A 14,388-nucleotide genomic window follows, 5' to 3' on the forward strand; every position below is an offset into this window, starting at 1 on the left:
CAAATTGTGGATGGGGGTGCTGGTAAGCAGATTAGCTTGGCTGAAGAGAAGGGCTCTGTTAAGGAATAATGAGAAATGAGAAATGGGGTTGATGAAGTGGGGGAGGGAGGGTGGCTGGAAGAATGAGGGCAGAAGGTGAGAGGCCCTGAGAGCCAAATGAAGGCATTTGGAGCGAATACAAAAGGCAGTAGGGGTGCTGGAGCTGGAGAGGGATTTGATGAAAGCCGTGTTCGGGAAGATTAATCTGGCAACCTGCACAAACTGGATTGAAGAAGGAGAGAGGCTGGAATCAGGGAGACCGGCTAGGAAGCTATTACAGTAAGAGCCAGAGGCGAGGTGAAAGGGGCCTGAATGGGGGCAGGGGCGACGGCAGCAGGATGGGGAACGAGATATATAGGTAGGCTACAATGGACAGGGAAGGGACAGGGCTGGGGACAGGCTCAATATGCTCTTCCGAGGGGACAGAGGTAGAGTAAACAGCAGGTTGATGTCCAGATAGGGAGGCTGGAAAAGAGTGCCTCCTGAGGGTGAAGGTGGCATGCGGAAAGCGCTGGCTAACTTTTCATCTTCTCAAATTTGGGGTATTGGGAAGGGAGCCCAAAGGACAGGTCCTATGAAGCAAGAAGGAGGATAAAAGGTCAGAGATGATTTTGGTTTGTTAGCGAAATCCAGGAAAGAGAAACTCACCCTGGAAATTCTTACTTTGAGGCAACTCTGATCAAAATGGTGGAACAGGGAATTCTAGCCTCACCCCGAATCACATACTCATCTCTCTTTGCCCTCCAGGTGTCCTCAGCCTTTGTCCCCCAACTCGCCTGCCCCACCACCCCTGTGAGTCTCTGATACGCTCACTATAGTGGTTTTGCCCTTCTATCTCCTCACCTAGGAGAACTGATATTTGCAAATAAAGCCAAAAAGATTGAATAACACTTTAGTCAAAGGAATACATTTCTGACCATGGGATTTCAGGCATACGGTTTTGGGGGGAGGGAAAATGGTATGCAGCTGCTTCTTCCTGGCATCCTCTCTCCCTGCACATTTAAAAGCACAAGAAGGAAAAAAAAAAGCACAAGAAGGGAAAAGAGGACATGACTCTCTGGTAAAAAGCTGGGTTATTAAATACAATCACTACCAAACAGTATTTTCAGAGAGCACTTACATGTATGTTGTTAATGGCTAAAATGAGGCTTTATCCGCACTATACTTATGTAATTGAGAGTGGGCAGTAATGAATACACTTACAACCTGCCCCCATTTCCCATTCCCACTCCAGAGCCAAGTAAGAGCCACTACCTACCATTAGACTTGAACTCTCAGGAAAAAAAAAAAAACTAGAAAAATCACTTTGGCTTGTTTTGTGTTTGCTGGAGCTACTACTAACTCTTGAGCCCTGCTATGGTGATAAAATCAACCTTGGAGAGCCAGTGTGGTGTGGTACAAGAGAACACATGATGGAAGTCAAGAGACCTGGGTTCACAATCTCAACTTGGTCACTGATCAGCTCACCTTTCTGAACCTCAGTTTCCCCATCCATAAAATGGAAATTGAACCAGATGATCTCCAAGGGCCTTCCAATTATAAGATTCTATTAGCCCTGTCGTCTAAGGCAGGGAGCCTCAAATTTCTTTATTTTATTTTATTTCATCCATTCATTGATTCAACAAACATTTACTCCACCAAGTACTGTGAAAGGCACCGAGGGAGGCAAACCTGTTTCTCACCTTCACAAAACTTACAGTTTGGGGAGGGAGAGAAGACAGCTAATTAAACATGTAATACCAACAAAATGTGGTATTACAACAAAGTTCAAAGCCTTAAAGGATCATAAAGAGGAGAATTTAGCCAAGCCTAAGGGGTCATGGAAAGTCTCTTGAATCAGTGGTATTTAAGTTGAGCCCTGTGGGAGGAGGAGAATCTAGCCAGACTCAGATGAGTGGGTAACAGAGTAGGAAGGGAAGAGTGTCCCAAGCAATGGGCACAGCATGCGTGAAGTTCTGGAAGTAAGAGAGAGCCTGGTGCAAATAAACAACTGGAAGGCAGTCAGCATTGCTGGAGCACAGAGACAGAGGAGGGAGTGGTCAAGCACAAGAGGTCCTCACGGCCCAGACCATGAAGGGCTTGTAAGCCACGTAAGAGAGTTTGAACTTTATCCTAAGAGCAATGGGAAGCCATTCAATGAATTTTGGCACCGTTGTAACATGATCAGATTTGCAGTTTAGGAAACTCCCTCTGGCTGCAGTGTGCAAAGAATGGACTGAGCATCCAGATTGCCCTTGCAATTTGGAGAATGGAATGAAACGTTAAGAGGGAGAAACAGGGAAAGAGACAGACACAGTCCACCAAAAATAAAATAAAATAAAATAAAAATAAAAATAGGGCTTCCCTGGTGGCGCAGTGGTTGGGAGTCCGCCTGCCGATGCAGGGGACACGGGTTCGTGCCCTGGTCCAGGAAGATTCCACATGCCGCGGAGCGGCTGGGCCCGTGAGCCATGGCCGCTGAGCCTGCGCGTTCGGAGCCTGTGCTCTGCAACGGGAGAGGCCACAAGAGTGAGAGGCCCACATACCGCAAAAAAATAATAATAATAAAAAATTTAAAAAATAAATAAATAAAAATAAAAAACACCCACTGCAGCTAGCTTTCCTCACTCTGAAACCAGAGCTTCTTAAGTTTGAAAGTAGCCAACCTGTGAATTCAATGGAATTCTGGGAAGCTGGACATTGTGTTTTATCTTTTATAGATGAGTAATTTTGACAGGAAGCTAAGTACCTCCCACTCTACAGCGGTCGTCCCAACATCCTAGCACTAACACCAGGCAACTACTCCAAGCTTTCAAATTGGGATTAGCCAAATAATAACCATACAACTAAGTGGTCAACAAGAACAGGCCCACAGAGAGAAACAGACGAAGAGAGAGACAGAGACAGAGAGAGACAGAGAAACAGAGACCCAGAGGAAGACAATAGCACCTGTTGCTATTGTGATTACCATGAGCTGCAAGTCCTTCAAAGCATGGATGGGCAGAGAAAGAGGAAATTGTTACTAAATGTTTTAATTTAGCTGCTAAGTGGCTGCACGATTCGGGCAAATCTTGAGACTCAGGTGTCTCATCTGTTAAATGAGCAAGTTGGACCGGATGACTCCCTAAAATTTCGTATTCCACTAGCTTTGTAAAGCTCAAAGATGATGCCACTGATGACTGGACTGTGTCTCTATCCGTGCATGTGTCTCTCTGTGTCCTGCACTCTTCATTTCTCCTATAAAGTCAGCAATTTTAAAGCTTATAACACCAAAGATCATTTTAAGAATATGAGTATATGTTTTCATTTTGCATCTCTCCCTCTCTGTGTCTCTTCTGGGTTGTCTGTTTCTCTGTGTTTTTGTGTCATTATTTCTCTTCTTCCCCCTTGCAATACCGGTTAAAACTTTTAATGTGCAAACTTCCTATATGTATTTAACCCTATTCATTTTCTCTCCTTACTCTTTCTCTTTCTTCCTCCCTCCCTTCCATCAATTCATTCCCTCATAGTTCTCAATCACCCACTCCCAAGCCCCATCTCAGGTTTCTATTTCTTTGATCTGTTATGACCTCTACAGGCATTGTTTGGTGTTGCCACACGTGCACTAAATAGAAGACAAAAACACAAAGTGGACATTACAGGCATGCCTACTGATTTACTAGAAGGCCATAGTTCGGTCTGAAGCCATCCCACACAACCCACAGAGCATTTACTTGCTGCCGACCCCCCCCTTGCTTCTTTCTCTCTGACAGAGACAGTGAGGGTAGGCTCTAGTGACATCCCATTCCAGAATGGGCTTTGTGGGAGTCCAGCTACCAAATTACCTTCCATTCAATCTGACAAGTATTTATTGAGCACCTACTGTGTGCCTAGTGCTCAGCAAGTTCCTCCAGGGACACCTGGGGTCTCCACACAATATAACCTAATCCTGCCACAGCAGGAACTCAACATTATTGCACTGGCTTTGTTCAGAAGGCTTGGCTGCGCTGAGATTACAGCCTGCAGACTTCATTCAACTCCTTTGGCTTGGAAATGAGGCTGCTTTTCAACAAAAGTGGGGAGTTGAATCAGCCTGAGGCTTTAATTCAGGGCATGTTCTCATTTGAACTTTGGAGTTACCTTGTGTGCATCAGAAGGGTACAATACATCGCTTACCTTCCGCAGAAGGTTCCTCTTGGGAGAGTCTTAGCGTTTCCAAGATGTCATTAAAGCCATAATCTGTCACTTTGAGTACAAAGCGCCCATCTACCACACAGTTCCGAGACTTCAGCCTCCCATGAGCAAACTCTCTGTGATGTAAGTACTTCATGCCCTGCAGATGATACAAACAGGATTTATTTAGCAACTTATTTAACTATTTGGGGCTTTTAGAACCACTTTCTGAGATTGTTAATGGCATGAGCTATTATGATCTAGAATTCAGCCTTTTTCTCTTACACGCAGGCAAAGCAAAACTCTGACAACAAGAATCGTTTCCAGGTCCCTTCTAGCGCTAAAATTTTACATTTTGATGAAGAATCATATCTTGTGGGCATAAAGAACTGTGTGTTATTGGAAGATTTATTGACATTTCAAACACAGATAGATCTACACATATATAATTGTCAAGAATTTGAAGATTCTGATTTTCCCCCAAAAGGTCTAGCCAAACTCTCATCTACTACTGGCAGGAATGGAAATTGGTACAGCCTTTTGGGTGGGTAATTTGGAAATAGCTATCAAAATGGAAAGTATGCGTACCCTGTGACCTAGGGATTCTACTTCTCCAAGGAAATGCTTGCACATGTGCACATACACAAGAATGCTCCTTGCAGCTCTGCTTTATATTATATAATTGGATGTATAATAAATATCGAGAAGGGACGTCCAAATTGTGGTACATCCAACCTATGGAATATTCTGCAACAATTAAAAATAATAAGATCAATTTGTATGTACCGATAGGGGACCATATCTAAGCCATAAAGTAAGTGAAAAGGAGTAAGTTGCAGAACTATGTGACAGTATGTATTTTAAACAACAAACAAAATCTATAATGTATGTAAATACACGAAAAATGAATTGCAAGGCTAATCACCAAATTGTCAACAGTGATTAATTTGGGGGGAAGATATGAAGGAGGATTGAGTAATTGTCAGTATTTTCCCAATATATTTATATCACTTGATTTCTAAATTTAATTGAATGCATTATTTTTATAATTAGAAATGTCTTATTTTTATAATTTATATAAAATATATTAAAATTATATAAAATATATACAATTTATTTTTTATATATTTTTAATTAAAAATAGACAATAAAAAAGAAAGCTGAAAGCAAGAAAGCTGATACTGACTGCTACAGTTTGCTTGGCAACCTTATATGACATTCAAATGTGATCTACCAGGACTTTACCAGATGGGTTTAATCATTCACATATAAATACATCCATTTTCTAGTGCAGTCATCTCGGGACTGTTTATGCTGAGCCCTTTTAAGTATCTGGCTCTACTTTGCCACCTGACACCCCTTTGTATGTGTATGCTTTACATCTTGCACCCTAGGAAATTCTGTAGTCCCCAGTACTTCCAAGCAGAGTCTATAGTGGGGGAGATTTCTCCCTAGGTGTCTAATGCTTAGGTTTCATTCATCACGGGTCTGAGAGGACTCATTTAGAGGACTCTCCCTTAACTCACGGGACTTTGCTTACAGAGTGAGTGGAAAGAGTATTAGAATAGGAATTAAGAGATTTAGATTCTATTATTAGCTCTGCCACTTAATAGACAGCTGGTAAATGTTTATTGAGTATCTACTATGTGTGGTAGACACTATATAACAAAAACCTCATTTAGTTTCTCTGAGCCTCTGTAAAAGGAGGATAATCACACTTCTTTTATAGAAAATTGGAATGAGATTATGTCTATAAAGCTACCTTGAAAAGAGTTAGGCCACAATACAAGGGTCAAGACTGTGATTAATATGCAGGAAGCTCAATGACTATTGGCTATCCAAATCAGCCCACTACAAGTGCACACAGACACAATTTTCATATCACTCTAGGGAGTTCATAGACTCCACTGAAGCCCATCCATGGACCCATCTGTGAACCCCGTTGGCTGTTAATAGTCCTTGCCTCTGAGAATGGAGGTGCTGCCTGGTAGAACCGATGGTCTTTTGGCTTTCTGGTCATGCTGAGTTCCACATCTATACCTATGGTATAGACCTATGCAAAGACCCATCACCTAGTTCTAGACTGAACCACCTTTTAGAACGTGAAAGCCAGGAGATGGGGCTAAGCAGAACCAAAGAGCCTGGGAATGAGCACTTTCCCACATCCAGAAGGCAGAGAAATGGGATGGAAGAAAGGATTGCTTAAGGCAGAAGAGTGCTCAATAGCTATAGGAAGTAAAGACAAAAATCTGGCCCTCAAACGGGAGCAGGTGAGGAGCAAGCAAACTCTTTCTGTATCAGGACCTTATAACAGATATGGACAAAAGGGCTATGAGAAGAAGTGAGGGCAGACACAGGGAAGGAAAGTGGAGGAGTAAGAGCATCATAATGATCCAAGGCAAGTGAAACATCCCAAAATATTGAAGTTCTAATCTACAGGGAAAATCCTGGATTTTCAGTCTTTCCATTAACCTTGATGAGATCCAGCAGGAGTGATGATTTAAACATCCAATCTAGTTTCACATCCTGATTTGTCAGTATGTCTTCCAGGCTCCTTCGGGAACAGAATTCTGTCACAATGGCAAACATCCCCGAATCATAGAAGAAGCCCACTAAAGGGTTAATATTCTCATGACGTAGGTCCTTCATCTGGAAACAGAGGGAGAGAAGAGAGTCACAGCTGTTCTGTCTCAATTGGAGCTGGGGCCTTCTTCCTGATTCTTTAGGGACACTGTGGAGTGGAGCTCAGTGACCCAGGAATACTAAAGAGGTTAGTACAGTAAGAGGTTGAATAGATTGTCTTTCCGTGAATATTCATCTATGCAGCATCTATTAAAATAAATAGCTTACATAAACATCAGGCCAAAGCTTACAAAATTTGTTTCAGAAGAAACACTTCGAATTTTGACTACATTTTACCTTTGTATCCATTCATTTTTTTCCACTAATGTGAGAAGCATTTAGTGTGTCTCAACAATGTCCAAGGCATTGGACTGCATGCTAGTGATATAGAGATAAACAAAATGAAATCAATATCCTGAAAGAGCTCACATTTAAAGAAGGGTGATAGACAAACAAACTGACAGCTGTATTTCCCTGTGAAGTGGTTTCTTATGGGAGAATGGGATGCTGGTAGAGTTCAGATGGTAAGTATCTAATTCAGTCTGGGAGATCTGGCTTCCCTGAGGAGGTAATGTCTAGACCATCATGAAGCGCAAGTAAGAGCTGACCATGTGAAGGTGACATGGTGGGAGGGGTTGAGAGTGAGAGCATGTTATGCTGAGGAAATTGCAACAGGTTTAGGGTGGCCAGAACACAGTGCAGAGGAAAGAATATGAGACACAAGGCTGAAGAGATAGGCTTCCCTGGTGGCGCAGTGGTTAAGAATCCGCCTGCCAATGCAGGAGACAAGGGTTCAAGACCTGGTCCGGGAAGATTCCACATGCCACGGAGCAACTAAGCCCGTGAGCCACAACTACTAAGCCTGCGCTCTGGAGCCCATGTGCCACAACTATTGAGCCCACGTGCCACAACTACTGAAACCCGTGCACCTAGAGGCTGTGCTCTGCAACAAGAGAAGCCACCGCAATGAGAAGTCTGCACACCACAACAAAGAGTAGCCCCCACTCAAGACAACTAAAGAAAGCCCGTGTGCAGCAATGAAGACCCAACACAGCCAAAAATAAATAAATAAATTTATAAAAGGCTGGAGAGTTAGACAGGCGCCACATCCTGTGCAGCTTTGAAAACCGTGCTATAGAATTCGAAATTAATATTACGGTCACTCAATAATTGTTATCTATTATTATTACTTTTTAATGGGGGATGAGAGAGAAAAGGGCTCCATTTTTGCTTCTAGATTTCTACTTGGATTCCTGGATAGATGGCAGTGATATACATCAATATAAGAAATTCAGGGATGTTTTAGTAGTGGATATGTTGGTGCCCCACCTATATCCCCTTTACAGTGCATCCTGCAGCTGCTGTAAATGTTGGCTGGTAACTCACAGTCGCTCCATTCTCTGGAAAATTGTCCTAGAGGCTAAGCCAAAGGGGAGCTATCTTACTTGAAAGGTTAGGGCCCACCCACAGACCTCTGCTAATGATTGACTGACTGGGAAAGGTACAAAAGTTCAACTCCCTCACCTCAAAGTGGAACTCATGGTATAACTTGTGCTCCAGTATTTCTCCCATAAAATCATACTGAAGCTAGTCTCAAGCTGAGATCACATACTTGCCGAGCTTTTGCTTCTGCCTTATCCTGCATCCTCACTCCTTTTCTCTTGAGAGCATTCTCTCAATGAGTAATTTGAACAAGAATCTCCATCTCAGGCTCCGCTTTTAGAGAATCTGACCTAAGACAGTGGGAAAGCAAATTCTGGGTGATGGGGGCAGCTGATTAATTCAGTTTGAGACACATTAAGAATGAGGTGCCTGTGGAACATCAAGGTGGAACTATTCCAAGGAGATAGTGTGTTCTAGCTAAATAGACTTGGGAATTGTAAGCATGTAGATGGTAGATGAAATTAATGGGAGTGAATGAGATAACCCAAGGGAAGCATATAAAATAAAAAGAAAAGCGGGGGGTGAATATCAACATTTAAAAGATGGGAAAAGGAAGAACATCCTGCATAAAGACTTAGAAATGAGGCTAGAGAAGTGGAGAAAGGCTTATTTAGAACAACATTATGAACACCACAGGAAGAGTTTCAGGGAAGTGAGGTAAATACCAGAAGGAATTTCAGGAAAATGTGATAAATACTAGAGAGGTCAGGTAAGATGAAGACAGCTACACCTAGACACATCATAATTAAACTCCTAAAATCTAAACTTATGCAGGCAGTCAGAGAATATACAAAAACCTCTTCATGATTAAAAAAAAAATTCACAGAAAATCAGAAGTCAAAGGGACATGTGTGAAAAAACCTTCAGGTAACATCAAACCCAAGAGTAAAACATTAAATTCTTTTCCTCTAGAGTCAAGAGCAAGACAAGGATGTCTTCCTTCACCATTTCTACTCAATATTGTATAATAGCATCAAAACATTGATGAGAAAAGTTAAAGAAAACTTAAATAAATGAAGATCTATACCACATTAATGGACTGGAAGGTTCAGTATTGTTAAGATGTCCATTTTCCCTAAATTGATTTATAAATTCATATAACCCCCTATGAAAAATTCCAGAAGGCTTTATTGAAGTAATGAACAAGTTTATTCAAGAACTTATTGAAAATTAAAATAAACTACCCTATCCAAAACAATCTTGAAAAAGAACAATTTGCAGGAGCTTATACCACTTAACTATAGGAGTTACTCTGGAGCTGTGATAATCAAGATAGCGTGATATTGGCAGTAGGGTACACTAATGAGTTAGTGAAACAGAGTACAGAGTCTAAAAATATACCCACACATATATAGTCAGTTAACTTTTCACCAAGTTGAAAAGTTAATTAAGTGGAGAAAGGAAAGGCTTTTTAAAATAATTGTTACTGGAACACTGGATATCGCTATGAAAAAAAAATTAACCATGACCACTATCTCAGTCCATACATAAAAACTAATTCAAAATGGATCATAATCCTAAATCTAAAATCTTGGAATTGGCAAAGATTTTCAAGCCGCAAAATAAAATCATAAATTGGATTTCCTCAAAATTAAAAATTTTGCTCATCAAAACCATTAAACAAACAATCCACAGACTGAGAAAAAATATTGTAAAACATATATCTGACCAAAGGAAGGTTATATAAAGAACGTCTACATTTCAACAATTAAAAGGCAAAACCCTCAATTTTTTTAAATGGGAAAAAATGTGAACAGACAATTCACAAAAGAAGATATACAAATGAATTATAAACACATGAAAAGATGCTCAATAACATTAGTCATCAAGAAAATGCAAATTAAAACCACAATAAGATAACATTTTATACACCGTAGAAAGGCAAATATCAAAAAGACAAATGTTGCTGAGAATTTAAAGCAATTGGAACTTTTGTACATTTCTGACAGGAGTGTAAAATATTGTAACCAATTTGGAGACCTGTTTGGATGTTTCATATAAAGTTATACGTACATCTACTCTATGACTCAGTTTGTCTATTCTTAAGCATTTACCGAAGAGAAGTGAAAATACATGTTCACAAAAATATCAATACTTGGACAAAAATGTTTATAGTTGCCTATGAAGAAATACTCAACATACTAATCATCAGAGAAGTGCAAATCAAAATGGCAATATGATATCATCTCCCACCCATTAGGGTGGTTACTATAAATTAAAAAAAAATAACCAGATAATCACAAGTGTTGACAAGGATGTGGAGAAATTAGAACTCTTGTGTATTGTTGGTAGGATTGTAAAATGATGCAACTGCTATGGAAAACAGTATGGAGGTTCCTCAAAAAATTAAAAATAGAACTACAATATGATCCAGAAATTCCACTCCTGGGTATATATCCAAAGAATTGAAAGCAGGATCTCAGAGAGATATTTGCACACCCATATTCATAGCAACCCAAATGTCCATCAAGAAATGAATGAATAACATAAAATGGAATATTGTTCAGCCTTTAAAAGGAAAGAAATCTATTCACACTTTACCACATGGATGAACCTTGAAGACATTATGCTAGGTGAAATACGCCAGTCACAAAAAGACAAATACTATATTATTCCATTTATATAAGGTGTCTAAAGTAGTCATATTCATGGAAACAGAAAGTAGAATGGTGGTTAACCCAGAAGAGGGGGAGGGGAAAAAAGTGAGCTGCTATTTAATGGGTACAGAGTTTTATATTTGCAAATTGAAAAAGTTCTGGCGATGTGTTTAACAACAGTGCAAGTATATTTAACACTGCTGAATTGTACATTTAAAAATAAAGATGGTAAATTTTATGTTATGTGTTTTTTCTTAATTAAACAAATATTTATAGTTGTCTTATTCATAACTCCAAAAAACTGGAAACCCAGCCAAATGTTCATCAACAGGAAAATTATAAACAAATTGTGATATATTCATAAAATGAAATACTACCCAGAAATTTAAAAAAGTGAACTGCTACTGATACCTGCAAAAACGTGGATTTAATCTTAAAAATACTATGTTGAGAGAAGAAAGTCAGGCACAAAAGAGTATATAGTCTATCATTCCACTTATACGAAATCCAAGAACAGAAAAAATATTAATTCATGATGATAGATATCAGAACAATGATTGCCTCTGAGATAAAAGAAATGACTGAGAAGGGAAACAAGAGAACTTTCTGGGGTGATAGACATATTCTGTATCTTGTTTTGGGGAGAGGTTACACAGATATATGCAATATATGCAATTATCAAAATTCACTGAACAGATAATTCATTCATCAAATTATACGTAAATAAAAAATGTCTTTTCGAAACACAATGAGACATTATACTATGTGAAATAAGCCAGTGACAAAAAGAGGTGTCTAAAGTAGTCAAATTCATAGAAGCAGAAAATAGAATGGTGGTTATCAAGCATTGAGGGTGAGCGGGGAAAAGGAGAGTTTTGTTTAATAGGTACAGAGTTTCAGCTTTGCAAGAGAAAAGCTGTGACAATCTGTTGCCAAAAAATGTGAATATACTCAACACTTAGAGATGGTAATTTCTGTCATTTTATCATAATTTAAAATTAAAAAAACACAATGAGATACCCATAGAAACCTACTAGAATACTAAAACCAAAAAGACTGACAAGACTACATCATTGGTGATGATGTAAAGGGAGCTCTCATAACTTGCGTGTAGGAAATTAAACTAGGAAAGGTTTGATAGTGTCTTATAAAGTTAAACATATACTATATTTTAACATAGAAATTCCACTCTTAGGTATTTACCCAAGAGAAATTAAAATATGTGTCCATAAAAAGACATAAAAAGCATATTCGTATCAGTTTTCTTCACAATAGCCAAAATTGGAACCAGCCTAAATGCCCATCAGCAGGAAAACAGATAATTACATTGTGTTATATTCATGCAATTGACTACTACTCAGCAATGAAAAGAGCAAGCTATTTATACACATGATAACACGAATGAATCAGTCAGTATGCTGTATGATTCCACTTATATGAGGTTATAGGATAAGCAAAATTAATGCAAGATAGACCAAAAACCCAGAACAGTGGTTTTCTTTGGTTGGGGCGGGGGGACGCAATAATTTACTAATGAACACAAGGGAACTTTCTTGAGAGAAAGAAATGTTTTATATCAGGGGTCAGCAATCCTCTTCTGTACCTATAGTAAATATTTTAGGCTTTGCTGATCATGTATAGTTTCTGTTGCATAATCTTTGTTTTCTTTTTTTACAACCCTTAAAAAATGTAAAAAACATTCTTAGCTCCCAGGATGTAAAAAACAGGCCAGGATGTAAAAACTCTGCCGACCCCTATTCTATATCATAATAGAAGTCTAGATTATATGGGCATATCTCTTCATCAAAATTATATATCTATGATATGAGCATTTCAATGCGTGTAATTGTACCTCAGAAATACAGAACTGCAAAATAACAACAATAATAACCAAGCTAGAGATGTGAGAAGTGGGTGGAGGTAGAGATGAAATAATAATGGTAGAATGTTGATAATTGTTGAAGTTGAGTGATGGGCATATGGAGTTTGTTTATATCATTCTGTTTATTTTGTGTGTGTTTGTTATTTTCTATAATAAAAGTTTTTTAAAAGAAAAGAAAAACTTCCAGGATGTAGCTGAAGCAGTACTTAAAGGAAGTTTTCTAGCTTTAAGTGACTGTATTGGAAACTAAGAACGGTTAAAATCAACTATAAAAACTTCCAGCTTAAAAAACTAGAAAAAGAACAACAAATTAAAAGCAAAGAAACTAGAAGGAAAGAAATAACCAGAATACAAATCAATGAAATAGAAAGCAGACATACAACAGAGAAAAATCAACAAAGCCAAAAGTTGATTTCTGGAAAGGATTAATAAAATTGATAATCTTCCAGCAAAACTGATCAAGAAAGAGAAAACACATATTGTCATTATCAGAAATGAAAATGGGAGCATCACTACAGATCCTAAGGCTACTTAAAAGATTGCATGAGCATATTATGTACAACTTTATGCCAGTAAGTTCGACAACATATATGGAATGGACAACTTCCTTTTAAGACATAACTTACTGAAACAGGTATAAGAAGAAATAGAAAGTTTGAATAGTCCAATATCTATTCAAGAAATTGAATCTGTAATTTAAAATCTCCACACAAAGAGAAGAACAATAGGAATCTAATTAAAGAGATTCAAGCAGAGAACTGACAAGATCAGGTTTGACTTTGATTCAGATTGCAATGTGGAGAAAAGATTTGACAATGATAAAAGTGGGTATGTGTAAAGACAATTGCCAGTGGTTGCCAGGGTTTATGGGGAGGAAGGTGTGAATAGGCAGAGCATAGAGGATTTTTAGGGCATTGAAACTATTCTGTATGTTACTATAATGGTAGATACATCATTATGCATTTGTCAAAATGCATAGGATGTACTACCCTCTGAAGCCTAATGTAAGCTATGGACTTTGAGTGATAATGATGTGTGAATGTGTGCTCATGGATTATAACAAATGTACCACTCTGGTTCAGGATGTTGATAGTGGGGGAGGCTCAATTTTTCTGTGAACCTAAAACTGCTCTAAAAACTAAACTGTCTCTTTAAAAAAAAAAAAACAATAGACAATTGCCGTAGCTCTAGTGGGTGATGACGGTGGCTTGGACCAGGATGGTAACAGTAAAAATAGAGGAAGAGAACATTGGACTTTTAAGGAAAATGGAGAAGCTCTGAAATACAGGTTGTAGAAAGTGAATTAACTAATGAAGTATTATAATGGACTTAAAGGATAATTTTAAGGGACATTTTAAGATGGAAACAATATACCTTGTTGCATGACTTTCTGCCATAATACTCAGCTGTTCAGATGCAGGCACAAAGAAAGTTAAGAGTTAGGGTCATCCTGAATATGAGTTTTATGTGTGTCCAAAAAGACAGAAATAAGAATGTGTTCAAACGGTCAACTATGAAATCTAAGGTGGGCATGAAAGAAGATAAAAGAAGGGCTTGTGGGATGGGAGAAAGTAGAGGTCAGTAGACAGGAAGACCCAATGTAAAATATAGGCACAGTTGAAAGAAGAGAAGGCTATAGTCAGAGAGTGTGATGTTTGAATCTATGATTTTGGA

General features: G+C 38.7%; 1 protein-coding gene across 1 annotated transcript in view; it reads right to left on the reverse strand.

Moving 5' to 3' along the window:
* Positions 1–14,388, reverse strand: part of GUCY2F (guanylate cyclase 2F, retinal) — a 90,666-nt gene that overhangs the window by 27,947 nt on the left and 48,331 nt on the right. Inside the window, exons 9-10 of the mRNA XM_027089470.1 lie at positions 6,643–6,819; positions 4,174–4,330 (exon numbers count right to left, since the gene is read on the reverse strand). Of these exons, the coding sequence (XP_026945271.1) occupies positions 4,174–4,330; positions 6,643–6,819 (334 nt within the window). The remainder of the gene's footprint in view (positions 1–4,173; positions 4,331–6,642; positions 6,820–14,388) is intronic.

This window comes from Aethalodelphis obliquidens, unplaced genomic scaffold, assembly GCF_003676395.1.
Source record: "Aethalodelphis obliquidens isolate GAN/ISIS:26980383/991018 unplaced genomic scaffold, ASM367639v1 scaffold66, whole genome shotgun sequence".
In the NCBI taxonomy this organism is placed as follows: Eukaryota; Metazoa; Chordata; class Mammalia; order Artiodactyla; family Delphinidae; genus Aethalodelphis; species Aethalodelphis obliquidens.